The sequence below is a fragment of the Cyprinodon tularosa genome, unplaced genomic scaffold (assembly GCF_016077235.1).
Source record: "Cyprinodon tularosa strain WSP-4 unplaced genomic scaffold, ASM1607723v1 ctg732, whole genome shotgun sequence".
NCBI lineage: Eukaryota > Metazoa > Chordata > Actinopteri > Cyprinodontiformes > Cyprinodontidae > Cyprinodon > Cyprinodon tularosa.
The window spans coordinates 138902-158406 of NW_024039488.1; the positions used below are offsets into that span (position 1 = coordinate 138902).

At 39.5% G+C, this 19505-nt stretch overlaps 1 protein-coding gene across 1 annotated transcript in view; it reads right to left on the minus strand.

Moving 5' to 3' along the window:
* Positions 1–19505, minus strand: part of LOC119772922 (jupiter microtubule associated homolog 1-like) — a 37499-nt gene that overhangs the window by 9418 nt on the left and 8576 nt on the right. Inside the window, exon 3 of the mRNA XM_038269635.1 lies at positions 9318–9415. Within this exon, the coding sequence (XP_038125563.1) occupies positions 9318–9415 (98 nt within the window). The remainder of the gene's footprint in view (positions 1–9317; positions 9416–19505) is intronic.

The following is a 19505-nucleotide window of genomic DNA, read 5'->3' on the forward strand; positions in this document are numbered from 1 at the left end:
TTGGTCAGAATGCGTCACATTAAAGATGAAGCTAAAGAACAGGGCTTTTTCCGCCCACAGTCGGGGGATTCTTCTTTCTTCACAGCAAGTAGGCAGACTTTTGCTCACAGAATGAGCCGAATGACTTTAAGTCTGCAAAATTCAAACTTCTGAAAGTTCTTTAAATCTGAAATGATTCCATCCTGTTCAATAAATGATCAGTGTTTTTAATTCAGAGTAATTTTCATGTGAATGTGCTTTACTGGAGGCATCCATGTTTGTCAAAGAACACTACTGCCACCTCCTGGTTAGTGACGTCACGGTGCGGTATCGGCTGTTGATCAAGTCCCAGTGCTGTATCTGGTGTTTGTCACAACGCGCTATTATCCAAGTCATCTTGAAAACATTCTTCTTCCAAATGTTGGCTACATATTACGGGTTTTTTCTCTGGCCAGAAGTTCGATGGCAAATCCTCCCTCTTCAAGTTGGCGATCCAACGACCAACCCGTCCGTGGAGGATCAGGAATCAGAAAGGTGGAATAACTCTTTTTTTCACTTTTACCCGATGTATTCCAGCATCCAGCTGCCATGCATGTGGGCATTGTCAGTTTCACTATAGCTCTGGTGAATTTCAATGGTGAAGTCCTCTGGAAACCTTCAATAATTGTTGTTGATTGCAGATGTGTCTAGTAGTTCCCATTGATTTAGCTTGGAAAGCAGGGAGAATGGCGCTAGGCTTACCGCAGCGTGACGTCACTGCTGGAAGATGGCAGGAGGGAGGGGCTACTAGATTTGGACAAAAATGGCCGCTCCCAGACTCAATTATCGCGACGAAAATGATTTTTATTTTTGTACTGACTAACGCGAAATTCATTAAATCACCACAAACGTATTACTTTTAGTTACAAATAATGATGCATTGATTATTCCTGCTGACCGGACTTTTCCTTTAAAGGTTCTTATCTGCTTTCGCTGAACAGTTCAGTCATTAACTGATGCATCAGCTGGATTATAGATATTTTGGAAGATATTTATAGGTTTTATTGTATCTGCAGCAGCCATTCAGCAGCCTTGCCTTAAGATCACCTGACATGCAGGTGCTGCCACTCCCTCCATTTGTTAACCATTGTTAGGGTTTTCTTTGTTAACCAAGTTTTCCTTTTATTTAACTTGACTCACGTTTGATCTGTTATTGTGTCATTTTAATCAAGTAAATGGAGGAACAGACAGAAACATGCGCTGATCTATTTATAACCATCTCTAACAGGAAGTTAAATTCAAGACTTTTTAATGCCACTTGAAATAAAAATTTAAGACCAAATTTACAAGAAACACAAGAAAAACCTGCTTGCGACAACTTAACCCAAAGGTTTATTTTAACATAAACCACTGCACTAATGTTTCACATTTTGAAAAGCTTCCCATACAGGAAGAAAGCTAAAAACACACAAATGACAGATATATTTGAACAATTATTTAACTGAATTCACAAACTTTGTTTTAGCAGGGAACAAAACAAATCAGTTTTAAAGCCCCAACATAACCAGTGCTAAGTCTTTTTGCAGCTATTTTTCTTTGTATGGTTTTCTTAGTATGTTTGATTTGGTGATAAGTGGAGGCGTTGCAGAGACAAGGGTGGAACTAAACTGAGAAATACCGGCTGTTTCTCTGTAACTCCATTTTGACGCTTTGTGTTTCGTGCTTCGCATGTGCGACTCCACTGCCTTAATTCCCATCTTTCTGAGCTGGAATGACTTCTAGCATAAATCCACTGAGCCTCATGTATGTTCCCTGGTTTTAGCCATGGAGGAAACTCTTGGCTGGAGACTATTTTGGTTACATTTACACTTGCTAACATTTTCAAGACAAAAAGTTAATGATGCATCTCCCAAATGTCCCGGCAGCAACAACGCTTTATTGGTTCCGCTATCGGGACGGAACCAATAATGGCGAGCCGTTATTTTGTTTTTAATAAAAAGAAAAAAAATTGTCAATTTTAACATTTTATTTAGATTACAAAATTAAATTGTAATAAAAATAATCCTATTTATGATGTTTTAAAAATTAAGACCTACGAAAGACTGATTTAAGAAATTTTAATACCAATTAAGGCCTTAGTTTTATTTTGAAGAATTCAATGCCTTTTAAGACTTTTTAAGGACCCGCGTGAACAGTGCTCTAATCTAAAGAAGGAGGCTAATGCTACGTTCACAGCGGACGCAGCAAAAGCAGCAAAATCACGTCTGCTGCTTCCTTTTTGCAGCTTGTACCAGTTTAGTTCTGACGCGCGGCTGAAGCAGCTTTGCTGCTCTGGCTGCACGGTGCAAAAGTGTGTCTGACGCGCGTTGGGCGGAGCTACTCTATCCTTTCTCTGCCTTGCAGCTATATTTGCTGTGATCAGTGGGAATAAAGTGGTTTTAATATGTTTTTAAGTGAGAAAATACACCTGAAAACTTCATCAGTGCAGTCAGTTCATCCAGATTACAATCCCACCTTCCAATATTTTTTCTGTCGGAGCCGCTCAGACCCCCACATACCAGCGGTGCGCCGACAGAAGGAATCCCTTCAACAGCAGCCTCTGGCCGGGTCGCCTCCTCGCGGTTCACCGCGGCAGCTGGTAGGTGTTTTTCATCTAAATACAGGTGCTGGTCATAAAATTAGAATATCATGAAAAAGTAGATTGATTTCAGTAATTCCATTTAAAAAGTGAAACTTGTATATTATATTCATACATTACATACAAACTCATATATTTCAGATGTTTATTTTGTTTAATTTTGATGATTACAAATGACAACAAATGAAAATCTCAAATTCATCATATCAGAAAATTAGAATATTGTGAAAAGGTTCAAAATTGATGGCCCCTGGTGCCACACTCTAATCAGCTAATTAACTCAAACCACCTGCAAAAGCCTTTAAATGGTCTTTCAGTCTAGTTCTATAGGCTACACAATCATGGGGAAGACTGCTGACTTGACAGTTGTCCAAAAGACGACCATCGACACCTTGCACAAGGAGGGCAAGACACAAAAGGTCATCGCTAAAGAGGCTGGCTGTTCACAGAGCTCAGTGTCCAAGCACATTAATAGAGAGGCGAAGGGAAGGAAAAGATGTGGTCGAAAAAAGTGTACAAGCAAGAGAGATAACCGCACCCTGGAGAGGATTGTGAAACAAAACCCATTCAAAAATGTGGGGGAGATTCACAAAGAGTGGACTGCAGCTGGAGTGAGTGCTTCAAGAACCACCACACACAGACGTATGAAAGACATGGGTTTCTGCTGTCGCATTCCTTGTGTCAAGCCACTCTTGAACCACAGACAGCGTCAGAAGCGTCTTGCCTGGGCTAAAGAGAAACAGGACTGGACTGCTGGTGAGTGGTCCAAAGTCATGTTCTCTGATGAAAGTAAATTTTGCATTTCCTTTGGAAATCAAGGTCCCAGAGTCTGGAGGAAAAGAAGAGAGGCACTTCATCCACGTTGCTTGAAGTCCAGTGTAAAGTTTCCACAGTCAGTGATGGTTTGGGGTGCCATGTCATCTGCTGGTGTTGGTCCATTGTGTTTTCTGAGGTCCAGGGTCAACGCAGCCACATACCAGGAAGTTTTAGAGCACTTCATGCTTCCTGCAGCTGACCAACTTTTTGGAGATGCAGATTTCATTTTCCAACAGGACTTGGCACCTGCACACAGTGCCAAAGCTACCAGTACCTGGTTGAAGGACCATGGTATCCCTGTTCTTAATTGGCCAGCAAACTCTCCTGACCTTAACCCCATAGAAAATCTATGGGGTATTGTGAAGAAGAAGATGCAATACACCAGACCCAACAATTCAGAAGAGCTAAAAGCCACTATTAGAGCAACCTGGGCTATCATAACACCTGAGCAGTGCCACAGACTGATCGACTCCATGCCCCGCCGCATTGCTGCAGTAATACAGGCCAAAGGAGGCCCAACTAAATACTGAGTGCTGTACATGCTCATACTTTTCATGTTCATACTTTTCAGTTGGCCAACATTTCTATAAATCCTTTGTTTTTATTGGTCTTCAGTAATATTCTAATTTTCTGATATGATGAATTTGAGATTTTCATTTGTTGTCATTTGTAATCATCAAAATTAAACAAAATAAACATCTGAAATATATGAGTTTGTATGTAATGTATGAATATAATATACAAGTTTCACTTTTTAAATGGAATTACTGAAATCAATCTACTTTTTCATGATATTCTAATTTTATGACCAGCACCTGTAATCCAGACTGCGGGCAGCAGGATAATAAAAGCGAACATATTCTGCCGGCAGATTTCTGCATTTTAAGTTAATTTAATAAACTGTTTCAGAGTAGTGATCACAGCGCTCTGTATCATCAGCAATGTGTCTCTCTCGCTGCCAGCTCCCAGATCAGCTTCTCTGATTGGTTGACGCGGCGCGTCGAGCAGCAAAAGTTAAATTTTTCCATCTCAAGCAGCAGCGCGTCAGATGCTTAAACGCGCCCGACGCGCTGCTTCAACTGCTGGTCAAAATGCGCTGTGGGGCCTTTTGCTGCGCCTTGACGCGCGTCAACCATTGACTTTGCATGTAAACTCGCTGCTTCTGTCGCGCCAGCTGCGCCCGGTGTGAACGCAGCATTAGGCCGAGCATACATTCTGCGATACTTTCAGTTGTTTCAGTCGGGTTTTAAAGTTCAAAGCTCACGATGTTTGGTCTCACACTATGCGGCCCGACGCTCTGATGCGATCTACCTGCTCACACTGTACTCCGAGAGACGCCGCTGGTCGGGTTGGGCAATCTGGGAAAAAAAAGAAGAACTCCCTTGCTTGGACATATGAAGTGTGCGAGGTTCTGGTAAATCGGTTCGCAGATCTGCTTCAACAGCAGGATTTACCCACGACCACCTTACGACGGCCGACTGAATTTCAAACATGTTTGTTTTTCTACCAACTTTACGATTCCTGATGGGGAGGAGGTCGTTAGAGGCTCATCGCCCCTCGTTACCCCCGTAAACGACACCACGCACCATTTGGCTGAAAGTCGGCTCGATCAGAAAAATTCTTGCACAACTGTAGAATTGGCCCGAAAAATCGTACAAGACTGGGAAAATGTGTTGAGATTTTAATAAGTAAAGGTTTTTTGTTTTTAAGAGAAATAAAATGAGGCGTTATTGTTTATATCAAAATGTTTTAATCACGTCACTATTATTGAGGCCAGAGGTTTTATATTTCAGTCCTTTATCGTGTTTATCTACAGCTTTAATTGAAATGTGAGACATTTGGAGCAAAGCCTTGTTTCTGAGTTGCTTTTAAAAAATTCTTTAAGGAAACAAAAAATAGATCAAGATAAAGATCGTATTTTTAAGCCTCAACAGATGAGCAGGAATGGGGATAAAATCTCCGCTTTGATGCTGTAACTGGTTAAAGAAACTCCAACCTGTTCGGGCAGCTTCTTTTACAGTCAGCAGCAGCCGTCATTCCAGTCAGAGAGAGATTAAGCAACTGGCAGCTTAGCAGAATAAAGAAGCTTTGCTACGCCCTGTTTCTCCCACGGAAACTTTGCTCAGATGATTGAAATTTACAAGCAGCAGCTGCTGGAGTTGGAAAATTTGAGCTTTTGCTGCTGGACGCGCCTCATCAACCAATCAGAGAAGCTGATCTGGGAGCTGGCAGGGAGTCAGACACAGCACTGCTGATGCAGAGCGCTATGATCGCTCCTCTAAAACACCACCACCCCGTCCCTCAGTGAGGTCTAGAAGCACAAGATCTATATCCATCCATTCAGCAAAGATCCTGCTACATGGCTGTACATCTGATTTTGGCATTTGACCAATTAGATGAGCCTTTGAATGATAGATTACCTACTGGAAATAAAGCTGAGAAAAAAACGTAAAAAGCTAATTGAAAAGTTAAAAAGTAAAGTTAAAAAGCTTCATTAACAATTGTATTTAGGTTTATAAACTAAAGCATGTCAGTGCCAGTATCAGCATTAATGCCTCTAAGGTTATGTTGGACTAAATAAAATGTGTTTCTTTCACTCCGAGTGTTTTTTATGAATTTCTTCTAGAAGCACTTTTGTTATTTTTCTTAATATATATTCAGACAAGTTGGCGTTTCTTGTCATTACATTTAAATTCATTTTTGCCACCATAATATCCATATTTTTTTAATGGTATAAAGGTAACAAGGTCTTGTCCTGGATTCCAATGACACTATTGGCTGGAAATGTTGACTTTTAAAGTATTTCACTGAATGACCTATAAAGGGTTAAAACCCGAACAGCTCCAGGAATCAACAGAAGCCTTTTAGATGCAGACTTTCTGAAAACTTGTGTATTTAGTAAGGGACTTAGACACCATGTCTGTAAGAAGGAGAGCTACCGCAGGTCATTCATTCCTGCTGCCACCAGACTCTATAATAATGCACTATAACCACAATAACTCCTGTAAAAATCACTGTGCAGCTATATTATAGTTTTTATTTATTTATTGACTGTGCAATATTCTGTGCAATATGCTGAATGTGCAATATACGTGAATAGAATAGTCATACCACTACCTCACCGTTGCTCCTCACCTACTACACTTTAACGTAAAAGTAAATCCACCTGTATATAAGCCATCCGGATTGTACATATTTTTATTTCTTATTTTTATTTTGTTTTTCATTGTGTGCGATACAGGTACACTTGCACCTTAATCCTTATTTATCTTGATATACTGTATATATACTGCTTATTCTTAATGCACCTTTTCCTCCTTGTTTGCACCTTCTTTGACTTCTATGCCAATATGTTATGAGTGAATTTCTCCGCTGTGAGACCAATAAAGCTCATCTAATCTAATCTAATTTAAAAACAGAGGCAGATGTATAAATAAGACATGACTAAGTTGACTTTTAGACGTCAGGCTGAGATATGTGTATACCCGGACGGGTGTGAGGGGGAGAATGGAGAGAAACAGCGGTTACTGCGAAGGCGGTGCCAATAATAAAGCAAAAGGTGAGAACTTATTAAATTACTCATCAGAATCCTGGATTGATCGCCGTAACCTGCAGCAGATTAGGCCGTGAGCTCCAGCCATCGGTTCACAGGTCTTCAACCCTTCATAGAAATTTTACCCGGTGAGGACATCACTAGAACAGCTGCTCTAGTGATGACATCACGTCTTCAATCTTAGGGATGATTTCTCCCTCGGTGGAGCAGGCCTCTCCGGAGGACCAGAAAAGCAGACTTTCCGTCGTGTTGCTCGACAGCGGAGCGCCGTTTGTCGCCGTTTCTGCTGCAGCTGCTCGGCCAGGCGGGCCAAAGGAATTTTTTTCTCATCACTGCATGAAGGACGCCTTTCTTTGTTATTCTCACTCATGATTATGAACCCTACTCAAGTTTCTAAGACATATGTTTTTTTTTTACAGCTTTGATGCATTTCATTTAATCTCCAGGCTCCTTTCGCTGGAAAATGAGACTTTGTTTCTACGGTTACTGACCTGTTGCACAAATTCACACAACCTTATAGGGAGCGTTGGCCCCGTGCAGCGGTAATTAAAACCCAGCGGGGTCCGAATAAAGAAAATAATCACCCAGTAAAGGTCTAGAGACATTTTTTATTTTAATCTGTTACTTTAAACAGAAAGTAACACTGAAATAAAATGCATGCGTTTCTGCATACATGATATACATTGACTTTTTAAATAAAAAACATAAAAAATTGAAAGTTTTTCCGTATTTATTTTTTATTTTTTTTTTTTTTAACAGTGTCCTGTCTGGCAATGTGGCAATAAGAATAATTGTCTTGATGCCAAAAAGAGCCCAACAGATTTAGTTTTTACGTTTTAAAATCTTTTTTTTTTAAGCAGAGAACAACAATCGTTCAGTTTGGTATACAGAACATTTTCAGAGTCACTTTTTTATTTTTTAAATAAAACACCTCAAATTACCGTTTGTTCTTTTTCTTTTTTCTGTCTTAATGTTGGCAGTGGGCTTTAGGCTGCCCTGCAAGGCTTTAAAAGTAAAGTTGGCCCCCCCACCTTCTTCAAATCAGACAAAATTAGTGTCAAACGTTTGTGCAGCAAAAATTTTCGTTTTTGCTGCTATCATTTTAAAAACAAATGTTTTTAGAGGTCATCAAAGGTCAACCAGCCCCCCCGACCTTCTTCAAATCAGACGAAATGGGTGTCAATTAACTCGGCTCCGTTTGTGCAGCAAAAATTGGCGTTTGTGCTGCTTTGGATTTGAATATATTAATGAAAATGTAAAGGTCAAAAGGTCAACCAGCCCCCCCACCATCTTCAAATTAGACAAAATTGGTGTGCTACGTTTTTACTGGTTTGTGCAGCAAGAATTTTTGTTTGTCCCGCTATAATTTTTTTAGTTTAAAATGATGTAATCATAGGTGAGAAATGTATTATTTATATGAAATTTAGAGTTTCAGAACAAACAAATTTTCACTGACCTTTGATGACCTCTAAAAATATTTCTTTATATCTTTAAAATGATAGCAGCAGAAACGAACATTTTTGCTGCACAAACGTTTGACAATAATTTTGTCTGATTTGAAGAATGAGGGGGGGGGGCAACTTCACTCAGGTGGGTTTAACCGGAGACTAAGCCATTCTCAAGCACAGATCAAGGAGCTCATTTTGAGCCTGGATCCAGATTTATTGTTGATTCTGTTCATGGTGGAGAATCCTGCTTCACAGCAGCAGGTTGAGCCAAACATCCTCTAAATGTGCAGGGTCATCTTTGAGCACGCCATTTCACTTTTCTTTCACCAGTTCACCGCAGTTCTTCCAGCAGTCCACACTTTCTCTGCTCTCTTTTTCTCATGGTCTTCTCCTTCTTTCCCATCGCCCGGCTTGCCACAGGTTTGCCTGCTGGGTCTAAAAGTAGCAGCAGCAGCAACCCAGACTGACAGCTCATTGGCTCATTTGGATCACGTGCAGCCTGGAGCCGGACGCTCCACAGGGCTTTACCGTATTAACAGGAGAAGAGGCGCAAGTGAAGTTAGACACTGTCGGACAACATGCTGTAATTTATAAATGTTTTAAATCAGGTTGGGTCCAGATTAGCCAGCAGGTGGATCCGGATCCGGACCGCGGTCTGCTAATCCGTGACCTCTGACCTTCATTCTGGGTCCCGGATCAAGACCCTTAACCCCACACTGCTCCCTGAGGGGATGGTTTAAATGCAGAGGTACATTTCTCCAATGTGAGATCAATAAAGTTAAATTATTATTATTTATCATGTTGTCTAATTGAAAAAGCATTAAGTTCAGATTCCAGCGTACAGAGAGATTCCTTATACACTGTTTAGCCCATAAAAACACATGATGGATGGGGGAGGTCTTACTGTGGAGGGAGCCTCTCCATGGTGATTGGCGCCATGGTTGATGCCTCTTCTCAGGGGGGCTGATGGTTCTCCACACAGAACGCCTGTGGGTTTGCCTCCTGCAAGAGGAAGAGGAGATGGAAACATGAGAGCCGGACATTCAGCAAGTTCTGGAAAGTCTTGTTTGCATAAGAACATAATCAGCATTGTTTACATTTTTGACACAGATCCAGCAGCTTTGGGAAGGTTGCATCACTGAGCGACAGCATAGGAAGAATGCCACGCTGGCAGCCATCAACCATTCACCTTCCTCACTATTGTATAAACAACAGGAACCATATTCTATAGAAAGTTAATCTATGACAAAACAATCCTCAATAAATTTTCGTTTTAAAGTGTTTTAGAAATAATAACTCAGAATGCATGAAAATTCCACCATTATGCTGCTATAGGCTTAGAGTGCTGGAGGACATAGGGACCCCTTTTTCATCATTCTGCTTCATTCTATCTCTATTCTCCCACTCTGCAGAATCTGTTAGTTCAATCTCTAACGTTCTGCTCTCTGTTTGGAACAGACCAGACTGTTGAAGTTTAAGCTTCAACAGCTTAAACTTTGACTGAACCCTGAAATTTATAGGATGTTTACTGAGACTGCAAGTCTGAATTTTTCATGTTTCTCATCTCTAGAGCAGTCTCAGCTGTTGTAACAAGGGACGCCTGATTTCTAATAAATAGCGAGCAGAACGCTGGGACTGCAGAGGTGGAGGTTGTAAACTCTGCAGTCTCTTCCTGCTCTCCTCGCGGCTAAAACTAAATTAATTGTCTCTGTGCCTTCTTTCTTTCCCTGCATGTATGTATGATGTTTTAGGTGCTTAGACCTGACACATGTTTGGGGTTGTGGTCAGTCCACGCCTTCCACTGTGGCTTCCTCACCGACAGACACGACGCTAAAGGGCTCCATGGTGCTACATTTTTCCCATTTCCCCTCTTCGTTTTAGGTAAAATATTTAGGTTTTTTGGAAGCTGCTGCTGCCGCAGTGCATGCTGGGACAGATGTCAGACTGGAGAACGGACAAGTCTGCTCTGATGCATGCTGGGTAAAGAGGGAGGGGGCAGAACAACATGCGGGGAATTTGTCTGTTCTCGGCCTGCTGTTTTGTGAATTGGAACAGCGCTAGTATTGAGTATTATGATGTTTCACGAGGACACAAGCACGAGAACGCACAAGTACACGTATTGAGAAATGGCCCTAGTGATTGATAGATATATATTTTTTATTATTCACAAGACTACAACAAAATTTGGGCTAAATCAGGAAATAAAACAGCGTGATTGGCTGTAAGGAGAGCGGAGAGAAGAAAACCTGCTGCTGACCAGGTTAGCTGTGGGTTAGCTGATGGTCGACTAAAACAGGTAGAGTAAACTCTTTGTGAAAGTCAGTTTCCCTGTTTTCAGGTTTCCCTGCTTAATGAAACGGACCCAGATCTTTCTGCCTGTTCTAGCAGATTCCAATCATTGGATCAGTTTTGCTTCTGGTGTTTCAACAGAGACTGAGGCTCTGCTGTTTCCTCCTGAAAAGGGAAATGACATTCCACCATTATGAGAAGTCTAATAAATTCTAAATGTGATGTAACGACCCGACCCTGCGACCTTCATTATGCATGCCATTTAAGGTTCTCTGACCCACTCACACAGCGACGTGCCTCAGGGACATTTTTTCAGCTTAAAAATGTCACTTTCACATCAACTGCTGATACTCTAGGTCTGTTCACAATATCTATTTTGGACTAGGGATTTTCTCATTTCCTGATGTGTAGGTTTTTACTGCTTCTATAAACTCGTATGCAAAAACAGAGTAAACATCCAAGGAGAGTTCTTTAATCGACTGATCTCAACATGCCACAGTAGTAGCCCGTTTCTTTCATTTTAGACGTTCTGCTTTTATCGTTGAACAGTGAGAACAGGCAGAAAGGGGAGGAGCCTGGTTTGCTATTGAATCATAGGATGTCACCTGCCTCTTCAGTAATTTAACCCAGATTAAAGCTTGAATCATTCCTGTGTGCATCTGGGAATCATAAACTACCTGGACAAACAGCTTTTGGTGCTTTTTTTAGCTCTCGAACCACAAAATACCACAGCAAATCAAAACTTGCACCACCGTATCGCTACATTGTGATCAAAGGTGATAATGACATGTTGACAGACAGACTGTCAGGAAGAGAGAGAAAAAAAACAACAATTATCTCCAAAACATAAATCATTTAAATATTTATATTAAATTAATGCAGGTTTCTGGAGTTCCTGTGGGATAAATAATCATCTTTGTTCTAAAGCATCACAATTTTAATGGTTTATCATCTTTTTTAACCCCTTAAACCCGGCGGGGCTGGTACAGTACAGGGCCCAACTGACATCTGCTCATGTTTATCTATTCATAGAAATGGCCCAAACAGTCACATGGTGTTTCATCCACACGCCTTTCAAAAGGGGCTTTAAAATTTCTAACAAAAATGTTTCAAAATTATTTTTTTCCACAATTACTTTGTGTTTAATAGCTGTGTAAACAAATAAAATTAGATAAAAAATTCCACCTGATGTGTGTGACTCTGTGGGAGTAATGCAACAGCAGATATTTGTTTTTAGCCCCGCCCCCTAATGGCTTAACCTGACTCCCCCAGATGGATTTGCTCCGCATATCTGGAAACCTTCCGTTGAAGTAATTTTGGGAAGGGGCGAAAATACTGGTTAGCTGATTGGCCTATGTTGGTGATAGACGGGCCAAATAAACCAATCAGATCAACGAAGCATATGACGTACTAAAAGAGCGACGACGAAGAGGAGCCAATTGATAGATCAAACTCTTGGTAAAACCAGTCGGGAGAAGAGCAGAAACATCTTTTCCTCTGAGAAAAGCCTCCAGAGCAGTGTTTTGCTCTTCTTCCAGTGAAGAAATACTCTGTAATTCCCATAAAACTTGCTCGATAGCCACGCTTACGCTAGTTTCATCGGCTGAAGCCGCCATGTTCTTTAGACTGAACTGTCGCGGTTCTCGTTGCGTCACACCTCAACCCGCCTCAAAGCCAACGCTGATTGGACGTTCGTTTGGTGAACGGCTCCAAATTTTCTTTAACGGAGAGTCTCCAGACTGATCTGCGAGTGAAACCTTGAAAGCTCACGAGATCGGGATGGTCTCACGAGGCTATCGCATGGCTGCCATCATTGGAAACTAGAGGCTCAGACCTTTCCAATGAGGGGTCAGAGGTCATTGTGCGACCATTTCAGGTGATGTAGCCGGCATGTGTTACATAAGCTTGCTCTGTTATTCTTATTTTCTATCCAGTTTGGTGATTTTATTGGTAAATTTCAATGAAACAACGACTCAATCTTAGCAGCAAAGGCTTTTTCTTATGCAGAAGGTCTCCAATAAAGTAAATCAGCATATTTGTCTGACCAGATTCCCTTTTATGAGTGGAAAAATACATTTTTGTTCTTTTGGTATTGAGCCAAAATCACAATACCTCCAAGCACACTGCCCAAAAAAACCTTTGTGGAACAAATATGCTTCAACTTATTCAGTCTAAATCAGCTTCAGTTATAGTCAAGATGCGGATCTATAAAGTCTGAGGTTCATCCAGAGTTTCTAATAGGCTTTCATGGCGTTTTGCAGAGTTTATTTCGGTAAAACAATTAGGCAAGGATAAATATTTTTAATTTCTTCTTTGTTTAAACACATATAAAATCAGACTTGGTTACATTTAAAATAGTGGTTCCACCTGAAAAATTGTCCTCAATGATTTTCTGTAATACAAATACAAACAATTGTATTTCTAATTTATATTTTGGAAGCTGAACTTGCTTTAATTCACATATTTAAGGTGAAATTTGATCCTAAGACCCTTTGGGACATAATCAATAAAATCCCAAAATGATGGGCTGCACTTGGTGATCTGCAGAAACTCAACATGAACCGTCCTGGCAGCTCGATTTAGAGCCCAGTAATACGGCATAAAAATAAACTCTCTGGATTTTTACAAAACAAATCAGATTAAATTAAACTCTCCCTTCTTTTAGATTCTTGAAATGAAATTACATAAATTATGTTATAAACCTTTTATTTCAATTACTCCTTCTGAAAATGACCTGATTTCAAAGTGCAATTAAATCCAAACTGTGAAAAATTCTTGTAAATCCAGTTGGCAGGCCCTGCGGTAATAAACGATCAAACTCTAACACATCAAACGCTGCAGCTAGAGATATTACACAATAGGTTACCGGTATCAATCTAAGAACAAAAAGCGACGAACGAACATCAGCCTGAACTATGGAAGCCCGTGAAGTTCAATGGTAAAAAAAAGAAAAGAAAAATCAAGATTTTCCAAAAAGTAAATCTGTTTCTGATTAATTAATGAAATAAATTTATCGCCTAACCCTGATACAATGATAACATTGAAATGAGAGGAGTTTCATGGTGAATATCAGAGTGGATGGACTGTGGGAAAAGGCTGGAATCACCGCTGTGACGTCAGGGTTTTATCTGAGAAAAAAAACGAAGCACCTGGATGCAACTTTATGACGAATAAATCAATAAAACAAGATATCATTCGAGACAATCACATTTATAGCTGCTAGTACAGTCTGTACTATACCAATCCAGATCTTTACCCATCAATCTTCAAAGAAAAATTTTCTAGAAAAAAATTAGCTTAAAAAGAAAAATTTGCCCATTTAGAAAAAAAAAAAAATATATATATATATATATATATATATATATATATATATATATATATATATATATATATATATATATATATATATATATATATATATATATATATATATATATATATATATTATATATATATATATATATTAGGGATGGAACAGTTTTTTTAAAACCTTTCGGTTCGACTGTCTCGGTTCGGTTCGCGTGTGTTGCGTTCGGTTCATGCGCTGCTCCTTTTTCTCATAGGCGAAGCATTTACACTCCAGAGCAGAAGGTGGCGGTACTGCGACCAAAGCCAACCGCCAGTAGTAAACAAGTAGAAGAAGAAGCGAAGCAGCGTAGCCGGGTGTAGCAGAAAAAAATCAGTTGTTGTGGAGAATTGTGTGGGTATGGCGAGTGGGAAAGAACAGGAGTTGGAAGACGCGCCAGCAGCACTTTATAGGTCTGCTGTATGGGACCACTTTGCATTTAGAGTGACCTACGATGATGGCGGAAAGAAAGCTGTGGATAAAAGTGCAACAGTGTGCAAGCATTGTGCAACACTCCTTTTGCACTAAATGATGTCATTTTTTAAATGGACCATCTTCCCCAGCCTGTTTCTTATACTATTAATGTCCTCCTGCTGTTGGGTAAATAGCTACGGAAGAGGATTAGGGCCACTGAAAAAAAAAAAAAATGTTAACAGATTTTTAAATTGTATTTCAGTTTAATATGGGAAAAAAGTCAGAATTTTAACTTTAATCTCAGAATTCTGACTTTTTTCTCATAATTCTGACAGCTAACAAACATGTTAGCATCCAGCCATAGCCATGTCTGTTTTAGAGACTTGTCTCTTGTTCTAATGACCTTCTGCTCCTCCATTAACGAGGGGACCCCTCGGGCACGGAAAAAGTTGCCTAATTCCGTAATTTTCCACCAATGTGTCACTGGCCACCTCAAACAACTCACATCTTTGTCAGGGAAGCTGAGTGCTCCACATCTCTGCCTTCATGGTGCCCATCTACATTAGGATCCAAAATTCTGAGATTAAAGTCAGAATTCTGACTTTTTTCCCCAAATTAAACTGAAATAGAATTTAAAAATCAGTTAACTTTTTTTTTTTCATTGGCCCTAATCCTCTTCCGTAGATATCATATCCACTGCGCTAAATGGAGAAATGGAGAATCATGGAGAATGGAGAATCATTGGTTTATGAATGACTTTAAAATAAAAATTTCTTCTCTTAAGAAGATAAAAAAATGACAAATATGACAAAAAATTGAGACTTGATTTCTCCAAAAATCTGCTATTTTAAGTGCATTCACCTTTCTGTTTTTATTATTTCTCTGGCTCCGTCTATGTTTGTTTTCAATGTTTGCTAAGATAAAATCCTCTGTTAGTTGTTTTACTTGGTTTTTCTTTTATTATAACTGATCTTTATCTGTTCATGTTCACCTTTGCTATCCTGAGTATTTTTTCTAGGGATGCACGATATTGGGATTTTGGCCGATATCCGATATGCCGATATTTTAAAACTCATGTAGCCGATAACCGATATCGATACCGATGTTAAAGCTGGACAAAAATAAGTAGTCATTGAAAATAGCAGTTTTGTTATCCATTTCTGACACTTTGAAAAATAATATACTCAAATATATTTTCATATGCTGATATCAAATAGATTTTTAAAAACGCGGTATCGATCTATTTTACTTTCAAAATCTGGTGAAATTTCATCGTTCTGTTACAAACTCTCGTGATATTTTGCAAATTCTTGTGAGATTTTGTTAGTAAAATAGATCGATACCGCGTCAATATATCGACATATAAAAATATGGCAACATTTGGTGAATTTTCGGGGGATTTCGTAGCATAACGATGACATATAGCAATATTTCATTAGTAAAAGAGATTGATATGGTGTTTTTAAATGGCAATATATCAGCATATGAAGATATTGGGATATTTTAATGGATCAATATTTTTTCCCTCGTCTTTAGAAGTTTTTAAGTCTGTAAAAAAGAAGTTTTTGAGGAAGAAGTAGTATTTTTTTTTTTTTTTTTTAGACTCAGAAGCTGATCAAAAATCGGGTTGAATATCGGTGGGGGGGCCGATGTCCGATATTCAGTTTTAAGGCCGATACCGATAGGGGGCCGATTATATCCCTAATTTTTTCATGTAAATGTTTGTTGACTTAATAAAAGCATCGTGCAACACGTGTTATACCCTACAAGACATAATAGATTTTCCTAACAATCAACTTATACCAAACCGAACACTGTGACCACGAAACCGTGAACCGAACCGAGGATTTTTGTGAACCGTTCCACCCCTAATATATATATATATATATATAATATATATATGCACACACATACACACCTGACCTGTCGACAATCACCTTCACCGTTGACAGGCTGCAGCCGTGTCCCAAATTCCTCATTTCCAGCCACTTATGTTGAAATTAGCATTTTCCTCTCTAGTTTTCTCTCCACCTCAAACTTCTTTCCGAACATACGGCTTTACGATCAACCGGAAGCCGTTCCGCGCAAATATATTTGGATGTAATATATCTGGCGAAATTGTTTTTAAATACTTTTGTTTTTTAATAAATACGATAATCAGATTTAATGAATTTTAATGTCAATTAAGGCCTTAATTTAGAAAATAATAACTTAATGACTTTTAATGGTTTTTAATGACCAGCGGAAACCTTGCTTGCTAACCGGAGCGCTCCTTTAAATATCTAATAAAGAAAATGTGCCGAACACAAAGAAGACAAATAGTTTTGTAATTTCAATTATCTCGGATATTTTAAGCATTGTTATACAAAATAAATGCTTCAAATATTTCCCTCTAAGATGCGAGTTTCGCTTTCTGAAAAATGGGAGACAGTAGACTACTTTAATGATCGTCTAACTGTTGGAGCTGAACTTGTAATGTGTTGAACATTTATAAACATTGTGTTTAGTTCAGTTTTATCCAATTCATAAAGCTTGGTAAATATTGCATAACCCTGCTGAGCAAATCTATCTGTAATCAGTCATTCTAGAGCTGATAGTCGAGTTTCACTGCGAAAACCCCAGTTCAGAAAAACATGGAATTAATTGATTTAAAAACCCCTTTTGACGTAATTGATTCAAGTTTAAACTTTGCTTCCTTTTCATGTGAAGAAAGAGAAGTAAAAGAAGGAATTGAGAAATATTTGTCTGCTTCAGAGAAGTAAACAGCCTGAAAGCTGGAGGCTCCAGTTTTCTGCTTAAATGCATGAGGTCAGAGGAGGAAGGAGGAAATATCAGACGTGTGAAAGTTTCAGTTCATATTAAACAAGATGGAAAATATCCTGCAGGCATGTTGGTGCGCGGCTCGGTCTCATTCAGCCCAAGCTTCATGTCGTTTAATACGTATCAGAATAAATACGGTTTAAGCTTATAGCCCAACTTCCTTTTATTCTATTCATCAACTTTAATCATTTATTTTTAATAACTGTATTAGCTTTATGCCACTGCAATGATTTTCTCTCCTTTCCAACCAACTTTCTTTTGAATTGTGTGGCTACTGAAAGGCTACAAAAATAAACTTTCCTTGCTTTTTATTTCCCATTATGCTCTCAGTGTTAAAGATTCCTGAAGAAGTGAGAAAAGTGGAATAGGCCTTTAGCCGTTTCCCAAACCGGAAGCTTTGAACATGAATCACCAGCCTCTACAGGGCTAAAAAAGGGTGAGTCGTCTCCTTCTCAGGTGCCACCTTCTACCTTTCATTGATTAGCGACCAGCTACTGAGACCGGCCGACCATTAATGGGATCAGTCATTTGTTTAAAGAAGGATCTAGTCTCCTGAGCCAAAGGAAGTAGGCCCCACTGGGGCAGAAACAGGCTTAATTTCAGCGCTAATACTGCGCCATAAAAGTTAGGCTACTGCGTTTAAAGCTACAGTGTGTAACTTTCAGCGACATCTAGCGGTCAGACTGCAGCAACATGAACATCTCCCCCACACCGCTTCTCCCCCCCAACAGTACGGCGAGCGTTACGGGACAAAATGTCTTCCACGACGTCTGCATCACCTACCTTCTCAAGTGATGAGGTTTGTTTACATAGATAATTTTACAGATAGTATTTCATTAGTCTGTGTAGGGTATAGATTTCATGTAGACTTAAGATAATAAATATACCTGTTATTTTTTCTACATCGTTGTGACGTTTTGGTGAGCTGCTTTGCATGGTGATAAAAACAGACAAAGTAATTGTAGTCATTAGTTTAACAGAGAGATTGTGTTCGCTGGAAGAATATATATTCCCCGTTTACAGAGTCCAAGTCTTGTTTGTGGCACGGGGGTTACAACGCGAGGAAGAGGAAGAGGGCGAGGCAGAGGGCAGAGAGGCCTGGGTGGGCGTGCAGCCAGGGACAGGCGAGGGAGGGGTGCCAGCGGGGTGACTAGAGCAGAGGAGGAAAGGCTTGAAGATCTCCAAAGGAGCCGGAGAGAAGAAACCGAGGTGTATATCCAGAAAATTATTTTACAGAAAATTACTGAATCATTACCTGTGAAACGTCAGGGACGTTGCTGAATAAATATACTGGAGAGTAACAGCATCATCACGCAGCATGTTATTGTAATGGGCGATCTCGCAATCGCTAGTTTGTTGGCTCTGCGCTGCCGTAGCGCAAAGATGTCTGCCTCCATGGCTGCGAGACCCGCTCCTATGTAATTATAAATAACGAATTCTAAGGCAACGCAAATATTAAGGTTAAGAGGCTGAGCTCGTAGATCATGATAAATAACATAGTTATGTATAATATATTACATTTCTGACTGTATATCCCTGTAATTATTACACACTGTAGCTTTGAAGCAAGAACTCCTGATACATTCGGACCGCACGTAGCGGGAGCGGCAAAAACAAGCGTGCCGCTTCATTTTTGATGCTTCTACAAGTTTATTTCTGACGCAAGCATCTTTGCTGCTCTGGCTGCGCGGAATACAAAAATACAGACAATCCACTGGACTTTCCAAGTTTGAAGATGTTTCTTTTTCATCCAGGAAGCTTTTTCAAATTCAAAATGTCAGAAATAGTGTTGAGTTCCAGGTTTTATCCAGCAGCCCAACAAAGCCGGGTTTTAGTTTAGAAAACATGCAAATTGGAACAGATCCCCTTCGTCCGTAGAAAAAGCTTTCTGGATGGGAAGTGAAACATCTTCAAACTTGGAAACAAAATCCAGTGGATTGTTTTTTTTTTTTGTTTTTTTTTTTTTGAGTTTTCAGTAGATTGTTTTTAATTTTCTTTTTTTTTTTTGGTCTGTGGGAGTGGGTTTCAAACTCAGAACCTCTGGATTCCAAGCTCTATTTTTTTTTTAGAGCAGTGCAGACTGACTTATAAAGGGCTGCTATGACTGTATGTATTTTGTCTACATGTATTTAATCTGCTGCCGTTTTGTATTTTATGCCTCATATTGTTTTACACTTTGTGACGCTTTTCTGAGAAAGGAGCTATAAAAATAAAGCTTAGAGT